The 15,749-nt window shown below is 40.1% G+C and overlaps 2 protein-coding genes across 2 annotated transcripts; one reads left to right on the top strand and one right to left on the bottom strand.

Annotated features, from left to right (window-relative positions):
* Positions 1–1,745: 1,745 nt before the first annotated feature.
* On the bottom strand, positions 1,746–7,280 carry zgc:86609 (ER membrane protein complex subunit 3-like). Its single transcript, XM_053625667.1, has 8 exons — positions 6,239–7,280; positions 4,966–5,023; positions 4,630–4,723; positions 4,387–4,491; positions 3,373–3,454; positions 3,122–3,201; positions 2,559–2,641; positions 1,746–2,260 (listed from the first exon to the last, which is right to left on the bottom strand). The coding sequence occupies exons 1-8, from the start codon at positions 6,391–6,393 to the stop codon at positions 2,132–2,134; spliced, it is 786 nt and encodes a 261-aa protein (XP_053481642.1). The 5' UTR covers positions 6,394–7,280; the 3' UTR covers positions 1,746–2,131.
* A 536-nt stretch (positions 7,281–7,816) lies between these two features.
* Positions 7,817–10,562, top strand: uxt (ubiquitously-expressed, prefoldin-like chaperone). Its single transcript, XM_053625668.1, has 6 exons — positions 7,817–8,140; positions 8,255–8,336; positions 8,415–8,482; positions 9,972–10,079; positions 10,157–10,220; positions 10,319–10,562. Exons 1-6 carry the CDS (start codon positions 8,058–8,060, stop codon positions 10,379–10,381), a joined length of 468 nt encoding a protein of 155 aa, XP_053481643.1. The 5' UTR covers positions 7,817–8,057; the 3' UTR covers positions 10,382–10,562.
* Positions 10,563–15,749: the final 5,187 nt, after the last annotated feature.

Below are 15,749 nucleotides of genomic sequence, written 5' to 3'. Positions count from 1 at the left end.
TATTAGTGAGATTTTATATCTGTGTGCTGTATGAGTTTGACTTTCATCACCTCATGCACTTCTTATAATCTATAAACTGTTTTTTTATTTATTTATTTTTTATAAAGAAGCTACATTACAGCATTAACATCAAAACCTTCAGCATGTCCCTAAATTAATATCTGGATTACGACGCAACTCGTGTTGAAATATTTCTACCTTAACATCACCGCATTTTCCACATCACCCCGTCCTCCGTATTTACACTGTGAGCGAATGAATACATTGAGCCGTATGATTTCAAAAACCATCTTAAAATGTCTTCCTGGGCATTGTATACTTGCTCTGTGTATAGTTACAGTTGTGGAATGTCTGCGAAACAAGGCTCGCATTATAACACACAGGATAAACGGTCGTTCCCTTTACTTTCTCGGAGTTAATAAACATGCAGAAAGCAACATTACCGAGTTACGGCTTTACCTCCCGAGTGTTACGACGCACTAGCACTGGAGACTCCTTCCAAAAATGTTAAACAAACATCTCCTTACTGAAAACTTCATGTCAACGATTATACGTTTTTCTTTGTTAAATAAACATCTTTGTTTTATTTTTCTTTCGGTTTATTAGTAACGAGTTAAGACTCAAGCCGCTTTGAATGAGCTATTAAAAACTATTAAAAGCTCCAGATTCATGAGCACTGTGAAATGAAAAAAAACGCGCGGAATTCTCTAGTGGCGGGAGAAATCTGTTAAACCTTAAATTAAAACCACTTTATATTTTATTCTAATTCTTAACAGTATTCCTGAGGAAGCTTTACACACTTTTGGCATCTTCTCGAGGAGCTCTACTTCATTTGTCTCGTTCCGTTTCTTAAAGAGAAGAAAACTACTCGTTTGGGGAAACGATTACATTTTAAATGGAGGAAAAAATAAATAAATAACTCGTTCGGAGTAAAAACGATGCATCGTAAAGTACGTTTCGACTCCAAAATAAATTTAGACACGACTTTACGTTTGGTTGTGAAACAAATCCGATCTATAATCTAATGTTTTTAAGATGTTGGGTGAAATACTACTGTGCAAAATTAAAGAAGCAATAAACGTCTTGGCTAATCAGAATTAATAACCCAGAACTGGGAAAATCTTAACCCCCCCCCCCCCCCCCCCCCCCCATCCTCCGGACCACCACCACCACACCATCTCTGTAAATTACTCGTTTAAACGTTGGATACGTATTTAACATATTAGGTCTGATTTTTAAAATGGCCAATTAAAGGAAACTGCATGCTGATTCAGTCCCTGTGATTCACACAGCACACGTTCATCATCAGCAAACGTGGACTTGATCTGTGTGAAATCTGTTTCTATACTGAAACAGACTATAAATAAAGACTGTTTAACCTTTCCTCTGAATATCTCGTTTCTCCTAGTTATGTAGCCATAAAACACAATAATGTGCGATTTAAAACTGCAATTTTTCCCCCCGTTACAAAGCTGTGATTCATATCCATTTTAATCAGCACAGGAAATACGCATGTGGTGAGCCAAATGTGCCTGCTGTGCCTCAGATTCAGAAATCATTTCCAGATCACCGGTGGCTGCTGTGCAGTGTTTATTAAGTTAATTAACGCGATATTGCTACGTTCCGTTTCCCGTTAGAGAAACATCTGTACATCTTTTTTTTTTTTTTTTTTTTAAAGAGTACGGCACGAAAACAAAAAATAGTCACTGAAACATGGAAGAAAATACCTGAAATAACTCAATGAATCAAGGCAACACTGAAGACGACGTATAATACACCACAAAAAAAAAAAAAAAAAAAACATCGTACACAAAAGAGACGCGCTGAAATACATCAAGCTAACGTACGAGACCACACGTTTTTACTTCGTTCTTACTTTTTGGCATCGCGTTCACAGGCAATTGCTGAAAAAGTTCCCCTTCTGGTACGAGCCGCTTCTCCTCTGAAATGCTTTTAAGGGCAGTTTGTTTACGCTTAACGATTCGTCTGGAGGAGTGGAATCGTCCACCGGTATTATCCAGTATAGAGAGAATAATTAGTAACGTTATTAAGTTATCTATTGAGGTTTATCTTTGTGTTCATAACAGTGCATTAACTACCGTCAATCAGTGTACATTTAGAGATCACAGTGCTAGACTATTTTCCCTTCTCGGTTCTGGATGAAGAGTCCTCGAAAATTCAGGTCTCGGGACACGAGATCCTCTTCAACGTCCTCCAGAGCCCACTTGTGTTCGACGATCTCCAAAGCCTCCCATTCACTCTGAAACACGGAAATTAACGCAATGGTGTCAGTGCTTTATGAGGGGAAAAATTTGAAGCAACTTTAGTAATTTAAGAGGGAAAAAGCCAAAGAAAAAGAAAATCATATTATGATTATATAGATCATCTCATTTGTGGTACTCTAGCTCACGACTATACGACACATACGGTCTCTCTTACAGAATTTTCACTTTACTATTGTCTTATTCAGAATAAGGTCAGTAATTAGATTGTTGCGGTCCATGTACACGTAGTCAGTGACAGCTGACAAGTTTTCCCAGACCTCTACACATACTCACCTTGAAGGCCTTGTTGGGGTCCGGTGGCATAGCCATCGCCGCTCCAGTCATCTGTTCCTGCATAATTCTCGACTGATCAGCGGCTGCGAAAGCGACAGCTATTCAGTTCATGGACAGCTGCTAAGACTATAATAACCATCATGCATGACTTGTGCTGAATACTTGAACGATTACTATTAAAACTCAAGATTAAACCTGCGTTCAGACTGTAAAGCGACAAAGTGACGGGCGAACGTTGGTTCTCTACGTACGGGCCGGTTTATATTTCACGGCCTGACTTTGTGTGCACGTGGAGGATAAAAGGTGACGTTCACTAGGCGGCAAAACTCCCCTGTCCGTGACCGTCTGCTTTCCAAGTTGTAATGTTTAGTGATTTTATGCACAGCGTTGTTAAACATGAGCTTTCAAACTTTCCGCCGTCGTCGTGACGGTTGTCACGAGCTGCGTCTCAAATGGAAAACTCTGAGCTTGCGTTCAAAAGTAGAATGGATCAGGCGAGTATACACCTTACTGGTTTATCTCTGGGATAATCGGTATGGTCATTATGACTCGGACGAGCTCACCGTTGTCCTGTCCGAGTATGAGGGAGTACATGCTCCGTAGGCCGAACACGTTCAGGAAGTACCACGAGGCTGAACTGACCCTGCAAGACCAATCACATACAGATTCAGATTATGTTTAAAGCCAAGTTTATGCACAAACACCGATGTAGCTTTTTCTACATCAGCATGATCGATTACTATTGCTCTCACAAATAAAGATGAAGAAGAAGAGAAATCAAACCAAACTACGCGAGGCGGTTTGAATGACGCACCAGGATGCATCCAGTGACACCAGTTCAATCCCTCTCTGCAGCATGGGTTTAAACCTCAGAGTCAGTGGAAAAGGAACCTTAGCTGTGGGACAAAAAAAAAAAAAGTTCATTCATAGTATATACAGTTTAGACACTCAAAAGTCTATAGCAATCTTATACAACCAAGCACTAAAGCTCCTGCTGCTCATAAAATGTAATTATGGTTATGCACGTAATAAAACACAACATAACATACTACTATAAGAAAATAATCAGCAACAGGTCTTGAAAGCGAATCAAAGTTGATTCTTTTCCTATAAATGAATCGGTGTTTTTATTCCTCAACAATTAAAATGTTTGTTTTTTTAAATACAGTACAACAGATTGTACTTTTTTTTTTTTTTTTAAATCCATGAATAGCTATGAAAACTTGTTCCTACTACCGCTTACGTTCCAGCAGCTATAACCAGTCCTTCCCTCATCAGCTTCTACGTTGTTCTCTCACTCGAACTTAATAAAAGGCAAATAAATGCAGCTTTAGATGTTACTGAGAACCCGGAAAGCTTAAACTCCCCTGTCCTGAAGGCTTTCCCGTGTCACTGGAAAGCTCTGACACTGGAGACTCCTTCCATAAAAGTGAAACGAACATCTCCTTACAGAAAACTTCACCGCATTATTTCAACCTGTTTATATATTACGTGAAGTGTCTTCCATACGAGTCTCTGTGAACGAGTGGTTACTATAGACACAACAACATATTAGAACGAGTGCATTAATATTAACCGGTGGTTTGAATTGCAGCTCGCACTTCCGTCAGAGCTGCTGTTATAGAAAATGAATCAACACCTTCTGACCGATCCGATTTGATTCGGCAGAGCTGCGGTGTAATAACCTTTTAGTCATAATTATTTTACAAGTTCACAAAAATATTAAACTGTAGTAGCACCACGGTCCACCAGGGGGCTTCTCTCAAGCTGGATGGATGATTCAGAAACAGACTGAACCATGAGGTCGGTTCTGGTCTGCTGTACTCACTAGTGACAAATCCAGAGAAGGCCCAGTTGATCCATCCACCGATTAATATCATTGGCAGGACGTTGGTGAGATTTCCTTTCATCATGTCGGTTATCATGCTGGTATCTGAAGAAACAAAATAAATAAATAGACGTGTACCATATCTCAATAATACTACTACTACTACTACTTTACGTTGTCGGCATGTTAGAGCCGATTTCAGCGCAAAGCGACTCTGTGGTTAATCAGATGTTCACTCCTTACCAGTCATGGGATTTTTAGGAACCACTTTTCTCTTGACCGTCTTGAAGAATCCAGTTTCAGCGTTGTTAAAATATTGTTTGCGCATGGCGAACGACTGTAATGAGACAACAATCAAAGCCAATTCTCAAACCCATCACGCCATAATGCTTTCCGATAACGCTAGGAACGATAAATTACCTGCTCCTGTTTTTATTATTATTATTATTATTATTATTATTATTATTATAATTATAATCACTTTGAAAGATCATGCCCTTTCTTTGAGAAATTATCAGCATGTAAAATTCAGGTGCTGACATTTTATTCAGGCTTGAATAAAGTTTTGGAGACTGATACCTGTTTGGGGAGGTACTTGCCGTTCTCTCTCAGTACGCGGCTGCGCATTAATACTTGGCTGAAAACAAAGAAACGTGAAAACTGTAACACTAATGCGGTACCTTCATTGTGAGAAATGACACACAGAAGACCTTATGAACAGTATAATCATATTAAATAAATCTGCTCTTACCACATTTTGCCATTAACTTACTTATTTTGGCTACATATGTATATATCCATTAACTAAATGTTCGATTTAAAGAAGCAGTTAGTCATTTTAGAGCCCCCTGCGGCCTGCTGGGTGACTGCGTGTGTTTATGTGCTGCTGCTGTTGGTAGTCTTTCGTCATCTCGTTTCCCGTCCGTTTACAAGTTTTGTTAGCAGACCACGCGGTCGGAATGTTTGAAACAGCTCGGACAGGTACATGAGATAGGATTTGCCTGAAAACAAACGCAGTGGAAAAGTGACTAGATGAGCGCGACACCCATTCTCCAGCGAAAATTATGAATGAAATCCATGATGTAGAATGATCATCAACGACCAACCACCGATCCCTGTGGTTCTCAACTACTAGTCGCCGATCCCCGTGGTTCCCAACGACCAACCACCGACCCCTGTGGTTCTCAACTACCAGTCGCCGATCCCCGTGGTTCCCAACGACCAACCACCGATCCCCATGATTCCCAACTAAGAGTCGCCGATCCCCGTGGTTCCCAACGACCAACCGCCGATCCTCGTGGTTCCCAATGACCAACCGCCGATCCTCGTGGTTCCCAAATAAGAATCACTGATCCCCACTGTTCCCAAAGACCAACCACTACTCTTAAAAAATATACAGCATCTTGTGAATACGTAAATAGTTAGTTTGTGGTGCAATGACCAAAGTAACACATAAGTACAGTTCAAGTTTATTTAACTCTAAACATGTCCAGATAATCTTCCTTCTTTATGTAATGTCCTGACACGCCAATAATCATGATTCAATGAATAAGCGAATCAGTTTAGTCGTATTTGGTCAGTTACATTTCTTGGTATTTTATTGTTTCTGTCTGTTGTTGCCAGTCTTCTGTGTCTTCTTGTTGTTCTATGGTGGGGTTTTTTTCTTTTTAGATTTTTTAAAATTGTGAAGCACTCTGTAGCCTTCCGCACAGAAAATTGCCATATAAATGTAAATAAGTTTTAATTACTTGCTAATGACGTCACAGGACGACTTTTTTTTTTTTTTTTTTTGCAGGTGCATTAGCTACTTTCCCCTGAAAAGAGTTAGCAGTGTTGTTTCAGTGAGTCTCACCTGTCAGAGACCTGCTCCAGCTCCACCTTCTTCTCACTCTGGATGAGTTTGGTAACATAATGCCGCAAAACTCCCACTATAAACGTGATGAAGACAATCGGCAACACGACCCACACACGGATACTGGAGTCCAGCAGCAGCTCGGGTCCTGCCATGTTAGTCTGAGTCAATTTAACACTGTTTTTATTTACAACACGTACAAGCTAATGAACTGACACGCGCATTTGCTAGCTGTCTACCAACTTCCTGTCGTAGTTTAACTACTCAGAGTTAAAAATAAACCCCGGGGACTGTGTTAGCCAAGTTATATAACTACCATAAATTACTTTTCAACTTCCTAATTCGGGGCTTTTTTAAAAAGAACTTGCCTTACACTCAACGTTTTAACGAACACTTAATTCCTGACATTAGAGCACCGAAGGCAAGGTGTTTTAAATTTAACCACTGCTAGCTTCTGTAACTTCACCTTACAGTTTGGTTGGCTGAATCTCAACTGGGTGTCTTTTGAAACTATAGTGCACTACATAGGTAGTTGAAACCGTTATTGTATCCCCTACATAGTGCGCCTACGTAGGCAGCGGGAGACTATTTGTTATTTAGCCATTGCGCGTGCCGTGCTGCGCTGTGAGTAATATGCGCATGCGTTAAAGTAGCGTGCACGCGGGGAGTCGAAGCTGATGCTTATGTTAGAAATTTACGGAGTCGGTTCTAAGCATCAAAACAATCGATTCCACACAATAAAATACATCACAGGCTGGTTTTATGGCAAGGTTACTGAAGATCAGTGAATTATTAAATATATATATTTTTTACATTTTAATTTGTTTTGAACGCTTTAGAATTGGAACGATTTACGATGCCTGGAGACGGGGGATTTTTTTTTTGGAATCGACTCCCTGATCTAAACGGACAACTGATTCTAATGTTGGGAATCTACTGAATCGATTCAATACAACTTCTCTCGATTCCAAAATGTAAAATATGTAACAGCATGAAAGCATGTCTTGTAAAAGAAAGAAACAATGCACAGTATTAATTAGGTAGCTTTATAAAAACCCGATTATGGTCGTTTGTTTGACACATTTACTATGAATCATTTAAACCTATGATGACTTCCAAATGAGCACTATAATTTAAAGAAGCAGCATTAGCCAGAATCGCGTTGGTGGTAGTCTTTAAGATCCTTTAGACTTAGTCACGTTGTTTATTTACATTTTATTTAGTTTAGTATCAACACCAGTCCGATTTCCATCGAATGCCTGGAATCGGAGAATTGCCTTTTTAGAGTCGACTCCCGGATCTACGCTAAACAGATAGCTAGCCGGCTAGCTGTCGGTAACTTGCTTGCGATTAATGTAGCACATATTTAAACATCTTAATCACTCTCATTATGAAAGTGTGTTTATTACATTATATTTAAAAAAAGACGAAGAAAGAAAGCGAAGGACCGAGTGTATCATTAAAATACAAAAAAAAAAAAAAATTCTAGTAGAAAGTGTTAGATTTACTTCCGGGTGACTGGGAAGGTACTTCCTGTGTCTTGTCAATAAGTACGAATTCCTCCATGGTATGCGCGTGATTCACTGCTTTATCAATATTTAGTGTTGCGTTTGGTTTAAAAGCTGTGACTTAGAAAGAATAAGTACAAATATCAGGGCTAAATAGTCCGCTAAATTCTCTGGTCTGTTGTTATTTTGTTAATAATCATCAGCAATGACGGTTTCTCATTAGTAAAGGCGTCTACTGTTATCATAACAGAGATCTCCTTCTCCTTCTTCTTCTTCTCTGCTCAGTGATCTGCGATTATTGTCTTCACACCATGACCTCTGGAAAACCTAACATTAATGAAAAAGTCCTGCAGTATGAATCCTTTATCAATGAGGTTTTGAAGCGAGATTTACAGTAAGTATACAGTAACGTGCTTTTTCACTGAAGTCACTGAATGTGGATGTGTGTCTTAGACTTTTCTTCCTGTAAACCATTTTCCTTGACTTTTATTTTAAATTTTTTTTAAAGGAAGGTTTTGGAGCAAAGAGACGGCGTGTATGAAAAAATATCACAGTACCTTCAATTGAAGAATACAATTAAACGTATACAGGTAGATTATATTTTACTCTCTTGTCATTAATGTTCATATTACCTTCAAATCAGTAACCGATATCTTTACCTCGTCCAGGAAACTGGCAGCAAAGAACTGAAGACGGACGTCGATCTCGGCTGTAATTTCTTTGTCCAGGCTCATGTGTGAGTGAGGTTTCTTGTCCACGTCTTAAATACGGAAGGATATTCGGAAGGAATCCTTTTGTGTTTTGGGATCAGCTTGCTGCGTAAATTAACCAAGACAGAGTGTCTTCTTGACAAAAAAAAAAAAAAAGCTGCACACGTAATACTACATCTTTAATATCTTTCATGCAAGCGAATTCCTTTGACATTTATTATAACCGCTTGCTGTAAGGTTTCGAGTTAGGCTCGATAGTTAGTTTAAATATCAACACAAGTAAAAGAGATTTTAATTTCTTTAAAATATTGTCTATGTTGTGTTGCTTTGTGTGAAAGCTCAGCTGATCCCTGATCTTGATTTTGTTCGTATGGAAGACCGTATAAGAGAGCAAGCAGAGAGAAACGATATCTAATCACACAACACATGAAGGCATTCCGTTACGATACGTTATGATGTATAGGGTTGCCATTTATATAAATAAATAAATAAATAAATAGAGTTCGCCGAAGCTTATAGATAGATCGATTGATCGATCACTTTATTAATCCCAGAGGAAAATTTCAACCATTACAGCAGCAACCCAAAAAGTAATGTGTGTGCAAGCGAGAGTATTCCGAGTAATCAAACGAAAAGATAAACATTAAGATAACATATTAAATAAAAGATTATAAAATATCGCGAAATCAAGCAAACGGCACAATATTCAGAGGCAATTTTTCAAGATTTTCCGCAGGTTTGGGAGGAGAAGCGTCACGTGACGTCATCACGTCAACCAAAGCCCTCTTCCATTCACGTGTGTCGAACACGAGTACAGCTAAACGGTCTCATTTACCAACAAACATCACCGCGAAAGACCCTGCAAAACTGTTTCGTGCGATTGCAGTCTCGCCAGTTCATGTGGTTTTCTGCAACAACAACAAAAAAAAGCAAACCACAGAAAACTCTGCAAGTTGCATCGCAAATTTCGAAAAAGGCCACAACATATTCAAGCACGTTTGCCCACAACAGTCACAAAAATACTCTGTGCAATCCTGTACGGACTGATTAAGAGTATAAAGTACAAAGAATTGAAGCTGAAAATGAGAAACTGGAGAAAAATGAACATTTTATAAAATGTTCATGTCAGATCGACTTCCAGCATCCAGAGTTTTCTTTTCTTTAAAAAAAAAAAAAAAAACCCACCAACACACAACAATGTGATAAAAAGATAGCACGATACCCATGATATGATATCTCATAGCGGTATTTTATCACAACTAAACTGTATCGTCATGTTGCTCGATGTTTACCCCAAAACAAAAAAAAAAAGAAGCAAAGTTAATACCATTTCCACAGGATATGACCGAATGTTTGCCAGCACATGTCATGTCATATAATAGGAGGTGTAAGATGGTGTATATAATCTCTTCCCGCAACTCTAAATTGCAACTAAAACCAGTAGGAATTCATCTTGAACCCACATTATATTTTCAGTAATGATATCTCACTGATTTGCTTTTCCTCCCATTTCAGGCCTGATACTTCCAAAATCTTCGTCGCTGTCGGATATGGATTTTTTCTCGAATTGACCCTTTCGGAAGCGCTGACCTTCATAGAGAAGAAAACCCTCCAGCTAACGGAGTAAGACCTTCTTTCTTCGTCTCCATCGGTGACGTTTATTCTCGTCCATGTGAACCGATCGTTTTGTTTTTATTTAGGTACAGCGAGGTTCTCACCAAAGATGCAGCAAAGATCAAAGCACACATACGTGTGGTTTTGGAGGTAGAGCATTTCACTTCAGTTTGGACGAAGCTTGTTTACTATCTCTGATGTACGTTATGAGTATGATGTTTTGTTTTTTTTTTTTTTCCCCTCCGCAGGGTTTAAAGGAACTCCAGGGTCTGAATGATCTTCCCGAGACGACGAGACGGGAGGTGTTTTAAGTACCTCACGGCGGCGCAGAGACATCCTTTCTGCCTTTTAAGCCACAACGCGTTGGCTACAGCGCGTTTAGGCTTTGCACTGTAAAGTGATATGTATTTCAACGGTACTTCTTTTTCCCTTAGCAACAGGTTTTACTGTTACGTTCCAAAATGGATTCAATAAAGTGCGGCTTATTTTGAATAGCTGTGACTACAGTAATGATCTTTTCGTGACTGTGAAGGTCCCTGCCTGAGATGGTGACTAATTGCTTTTTGGAAAAACATGTGACTCATAAGCTTCGGTAACGATGCGGACTCTCGATGTAGTCACTAGATTTTTCACAAGATGTTCGGCATCGTGCGTTTCGTCTGATCAGATTCAACACCTTCTTACTTTTTTTTTCCCTGTTTAAATCCCTGGACAGAATCAAGCTTGGCATGTTCTCTGCGTGTATTGTGAGTCACCTTGAATAAAAACGTCTGTTCAACGAACGCATCCACGATGTTACGTTTCCGTCAAGTACGGTCATACGAAATTCACACTGTTTATGAAAAGAAAAGACACAAAACATCACAGTATTTGAGAGATTTAATGCAGTTTACATTAAATGCTGTGTTTTGAATATGAATTTTTTTAAAAAAAAGTATGCATTCATAAGAATAAGCAAAGCTATTATGTGTAAAAGAGTTCTGATTTGTCTATGTGCGGTTCCTGCTGCTTTCAGGTCGTCCTGCGGATCTTTTCGAGTGACCGCTTGATTTGATTTGATTTTATGCATAAAAATAAAGCATGTTTTAGATAGGAATGCTTCAAGAAAATTCTCACCGAAATTGCACGTGGTGTCATTATGAAAGACGTTGCCGTTGGTTGGGAATATTTCGTGCAACAAGTAGCAATCGTGGTAAATGTTTAGGAAGGAAATGGCGTAATATTCTCAGGGACAACGTTATTAACGAACACTCGAATGGAAAAAGCTAGAGAGCCGTAACGTAGGCCTTTCACGATAACTAATTTTGTTGGACGATACGTCGTCCCAGAAATAATTGCGCTAAACGAGATTGTCATTTTAAGACCATTTTATGCCACTGATGTAATGATAATATAATAGCAAGTACACCATTTCAAAGAGCAGTCAACGTTTAATTCTTAAGAATATCCAGACATTGGGATTGGAATGGAACGAAAAAATACCAAAAATATCCTTTATATTGAGTCGATATTTCGTCGTCAAAAATGAAACCGAACATTCACAGTGGTGCTTGAAAGTTTGTGAACCCTTTCGAATTTTCTATATTTACATGGAGCCTATCCCAGGGAGCATGGGGCACAAGGCGGGGTACACCCTGGACAGGGTGCCAATCCATCGCAGAGCACAATCACATACACACTCACACACCCATTCATATACTACGGACACTTTAGACACGCCAATCAGCCTACCATGCATGTCTTTGGACTGGGGGAGGAAACCGGAGTACCCAGAGGAAACCCCTGCAGCATGGGGAGAACATACACACAGGGCCAGGGTGGGAATCAAACCCCCGACCCTGGAGGTGTGAGGCGAACATGCTACATTACATTACATTTATGGCATTTGGCAGACGCTCTTATCCAGAGCGTCTGAGCAATTGAGGGTTAAGGGCTTTGTTCAAGGGCCCAACAGTGGTAGGTCAGTCTGATCAGTAACCCAGAGCCTTTAACCACTGAGCCACCACTGCCCCATATTTCTGCATAAATATGAACTAAAGCATCATCAGATTTTCACACAAGTCCTAAAAGTAGACAAAGAGAGCCCAATTAAACAAATGAGACAAAAATATTATACTTGATCATTTATTTATTGAGGAAACTGATTCAATAGGACATCTCTGTGAGTGGCAAAAGTATGTGAACCTCTAGGATTAGCAGTTAATTTGAAGGTGAAATTAGAGTCAGGTGTTTTCAACTAATAGAATGACAATCAGGTGTGAATGAGTGAGCGTCCTGTTTTATCCTGGCATGAAGATTTCTGAGGATATCAGAAAAAGAGTTGTTGATACTCATCAAGCAGGAAAAGGTTACAAAACCATCTCTAAAGAGTTTGGACTCCACCAATCCACAGTCAGATAGATTGTGTACAGTTGGTAAAAAAAAAAAAAAAAACCTCAAGACCATTGTTACCCTCCCCAGGAGTGGTCAACCAACAAAGATCGCTCCAAGAACAAGACTTGTAATAGTCCACGAGGTCACAAAGGAACCCTGGGTAACTTCTAAGCAACTAAAGGTCTCTCTCACATTGGCTAATGTTAACGTTCATGAGTCCACCATCAGGAGAACACTGAACAACAATGGTGTGCATGGCAGGGTTGCAAGGAAAAGTCACTGCTCTCCAAAAAGACCATTTCTGCCCGTCTGCAGTTTGTTAACGATCACGTGGACAAGCCAGAAGGCTATTGGTAAATATTTTGTGGATAGATGAGACCATAACAGAACTGTTTTGGTTTAAATGAGAAGCATTATATTTGGAGAAAGGAAAACACTGCATTCCAGCATAAGAACCTTATCCCATCTGTGAAACATGCTGGTGGTAGTATCATAGTTTGGGTCGGTTTTGCTGCATCTGGGCCAGGACGACTTGCCATCATTGATGGAGCAATGAATTCTGAATTATACCGGCGACTTCTACAGGAAGATGTCAGGATCACTGTCCATGAACTGAATCTCAAGAGAAAGTGGGTCATGCAGCAAGACAACAACCCTAAGCACCCTAAGTCGCTCTACCTAAGAACGGTTAAAAAAGAATAAAGTTAATGATTTAGAATGGCCAAGTCAATGTCCTGACCTTAATCCAATAGAAATGTCGTGTTATGACCTGAAGCAAGCAGTTCATGTAAAGAAACCCACCAACATCCCAGAGTTGAAGCTGTTCTGTACTGAGGAACGGGTTAAAATTCCTCCAAGCCGACGTGCAGGACTGATCGACAGTTAGCACAAACGTTTATCTGCAGTTATTGCTGTACAAGGGCGTCACACCAGACACTGAAAACAAAGCTTCACATCCTTTTGCCTCTCACAGATCTGTAATATTGGGTCATTTTCCCCAATAAATAAACGACCAACTATAATATTTTTGCCTCATTCGTTTAATTGGGTTCTCTTTATCTAATTTTATGACTTGTGTGAAAATCAGATGATGTTTTAGGTCAAATTTATGCAGAAATTTAGAAAATTACAACATTACTGACTACGACACGCACTATTCTTGCTAGGTCTTTCTTCATCAAAAAGCATTGATTGTGCATTGTTAATATCTTGCGTGTCATTTTTTCAACAGTATGTTTTAATTGAAGTCGGTGTTAGTGCTTGATACACATCTCAGATTCAAAAGCACAGAGTTTTTGCATCCGAGTGTGCATTTTTTTATGTGAAATCTGACGAATATTCAAAGGACGAAATTTTAATTTGACAGCCCTAGAGCAGACGAGAGGACAGAAGCAGCGCAAATGACTAAAGTGTTGGTGGCATTCGTTCTTCCGTAAACAAACACGCATGTAAACACAATGGGCGGTATCGAGGTCAGCAGAAACGATCGAAGTCGCGTCTCTATAACGTAATTATCGTGACTGGTAAACGAATACCTTAAACATCCCTGTCAGTGCAAGAGAAGCCAGGAGTCAGTGGAAAAGAGTTGCAGGACGACCTGAAAGCAGCAGGAACGACATTTAGAGCCACACAAATTAGAACCCGTTTGGAACAAAAGACAAAACAAATATAGGACAATTTCGGCAATTATTCAGCTCGTGATGTCTGGAGAAAGAAGGGTTGTGCGTATGATCCCAAAACGCATACTCACAGTGAAGTACAAACTGGGAGCTTTATGAAACCGGGCTGCTTCTCTGCAAGCGGTACTGAGGGATTACATATTAGAGGAGAAATTTTTTTAATCAAATCGACCAAGAAACTGAATCTGGGAAGAAGATGGACTTTTCGAGAAGAAAATGACAAGAAACCTGCAGCTAAAATAAATCAAGACTGATTTCTGAAAAAGAAGGTGAAGGTGCTTCCTGACTTTACAGATTTTGAAATTGCAAATCCATCAGCGGGGCCCTCGTAATCTTCGGAAATTGCATACGATGTTCTTCCAGTCTTCCGACCTTCATCTTCCTTGAAAATATCAGGTGGATAAGCACAAGACACCGAAACAATTCAGAATTCCACTCGAAGTTTATACATTTGCTTAAGAACCACTCAGTTTATTTGTTGTTGTTGATAACTGGTCGATGATGAACTGTACCAGCTTAATAATTAATCATTTGCTGAACTTTTGCTTCTGCACCATGAGGAAGAGAATGAGGCATTCTAGCTCAGCTCCTTCAGCATCACTGTGACGGATACGCTGTCACACTAGTATTCGGTTGCCATGGAAACTAGACGTTGAATAGTGGCAGCAGTGTAAGCCCTGCTTCCTGAAATAGATTAATATTTCTTTCTTACAAAGACACATCGGTCCAAGTGGACTCGTTGCACAACGAGCGTGCATCACACACTTAGTATGACCTTCTGTATGTGCACATGCATGCAGCGAGCGTGCGGACGAAGAAGCCGGCTTTCCGTGTTAGTTCAAAAGAAATGGGTCAAAAACGGCATTTACGTGTTTTTAAACTTTTCTTCAATACAGTGTGTCAGGCGAGACTGCAAAATGCGCACACGGTGTTCCCAGGACGGACTTCGGATCCACCACGACCCTGACTAGGCTAAAGTGCTTTCTGAAGAGGAATGAATGAATTTCAAGAGAGATTCATTTCTAGAAGACTTTCCATGACATTAAATGTAACTATAAATCACTGAAAAGCACAATATGTCGTTCATCCATCCAAGCATCCATTCATTTCCTATACAGCTTATCCGACACAGGGTTGTGGGGAGCCTGGATCCTATCCCAGGGGACTCGGGCACAAGGCGGGGGACACCCTGGACGGGATGCCAACCCATCGCACACCCATTCACACACTATGGACAATTTGGAAATGCCAATCAGCCTACAACACATGTCTTTGGACTGGGGGAGGAAACCAGAGAACCTGGAGGAAACCCCGAACTGTTTCTACAAAGTTGGAAAATGGAACTAAGAGACCCCGAACTTGTTCCAGCATGATGATGCCCCTGTGCACAAAGCGAGCTCCGTGAAGACATGGTGTGTTAAGGTTGGAGTGGAAAAACTCCTGCACAAAGCCCTGACCTTGACCCCACTGAACTGAACTGCACTCCAGGCCTCCTCACCCAACATCAGCCTGATCTCACTAATGCTCTTGTCACCGAATGAACACAAATCCCCACAGCTACGCTCCGAAATCTAGTCGAAAGCCTTCCCAGAAGAGTGGAGCTTATTATTAACCGGATTAAAATGGG

This window comes from Ictalurus furcatus, chromosome 5 (genome assembly GCF_023375685.1).
Source record: "Ictalurus furcatus strain D&B chromosome 5, Billie_1.0, whole genome shotgun sequence".
Lineage (NCBI taxonomy): Eukaryota > Metazoa > Chordata > Actinopteri > Siluriformes > Ictaluridae > Ictalurus > Ictalurus furcatus.
The sequence above is the reverse complement of the archived record's forward strand: the minus strand, read 5'-3'. Positions and strand labels throughout refer to the sequence as shown.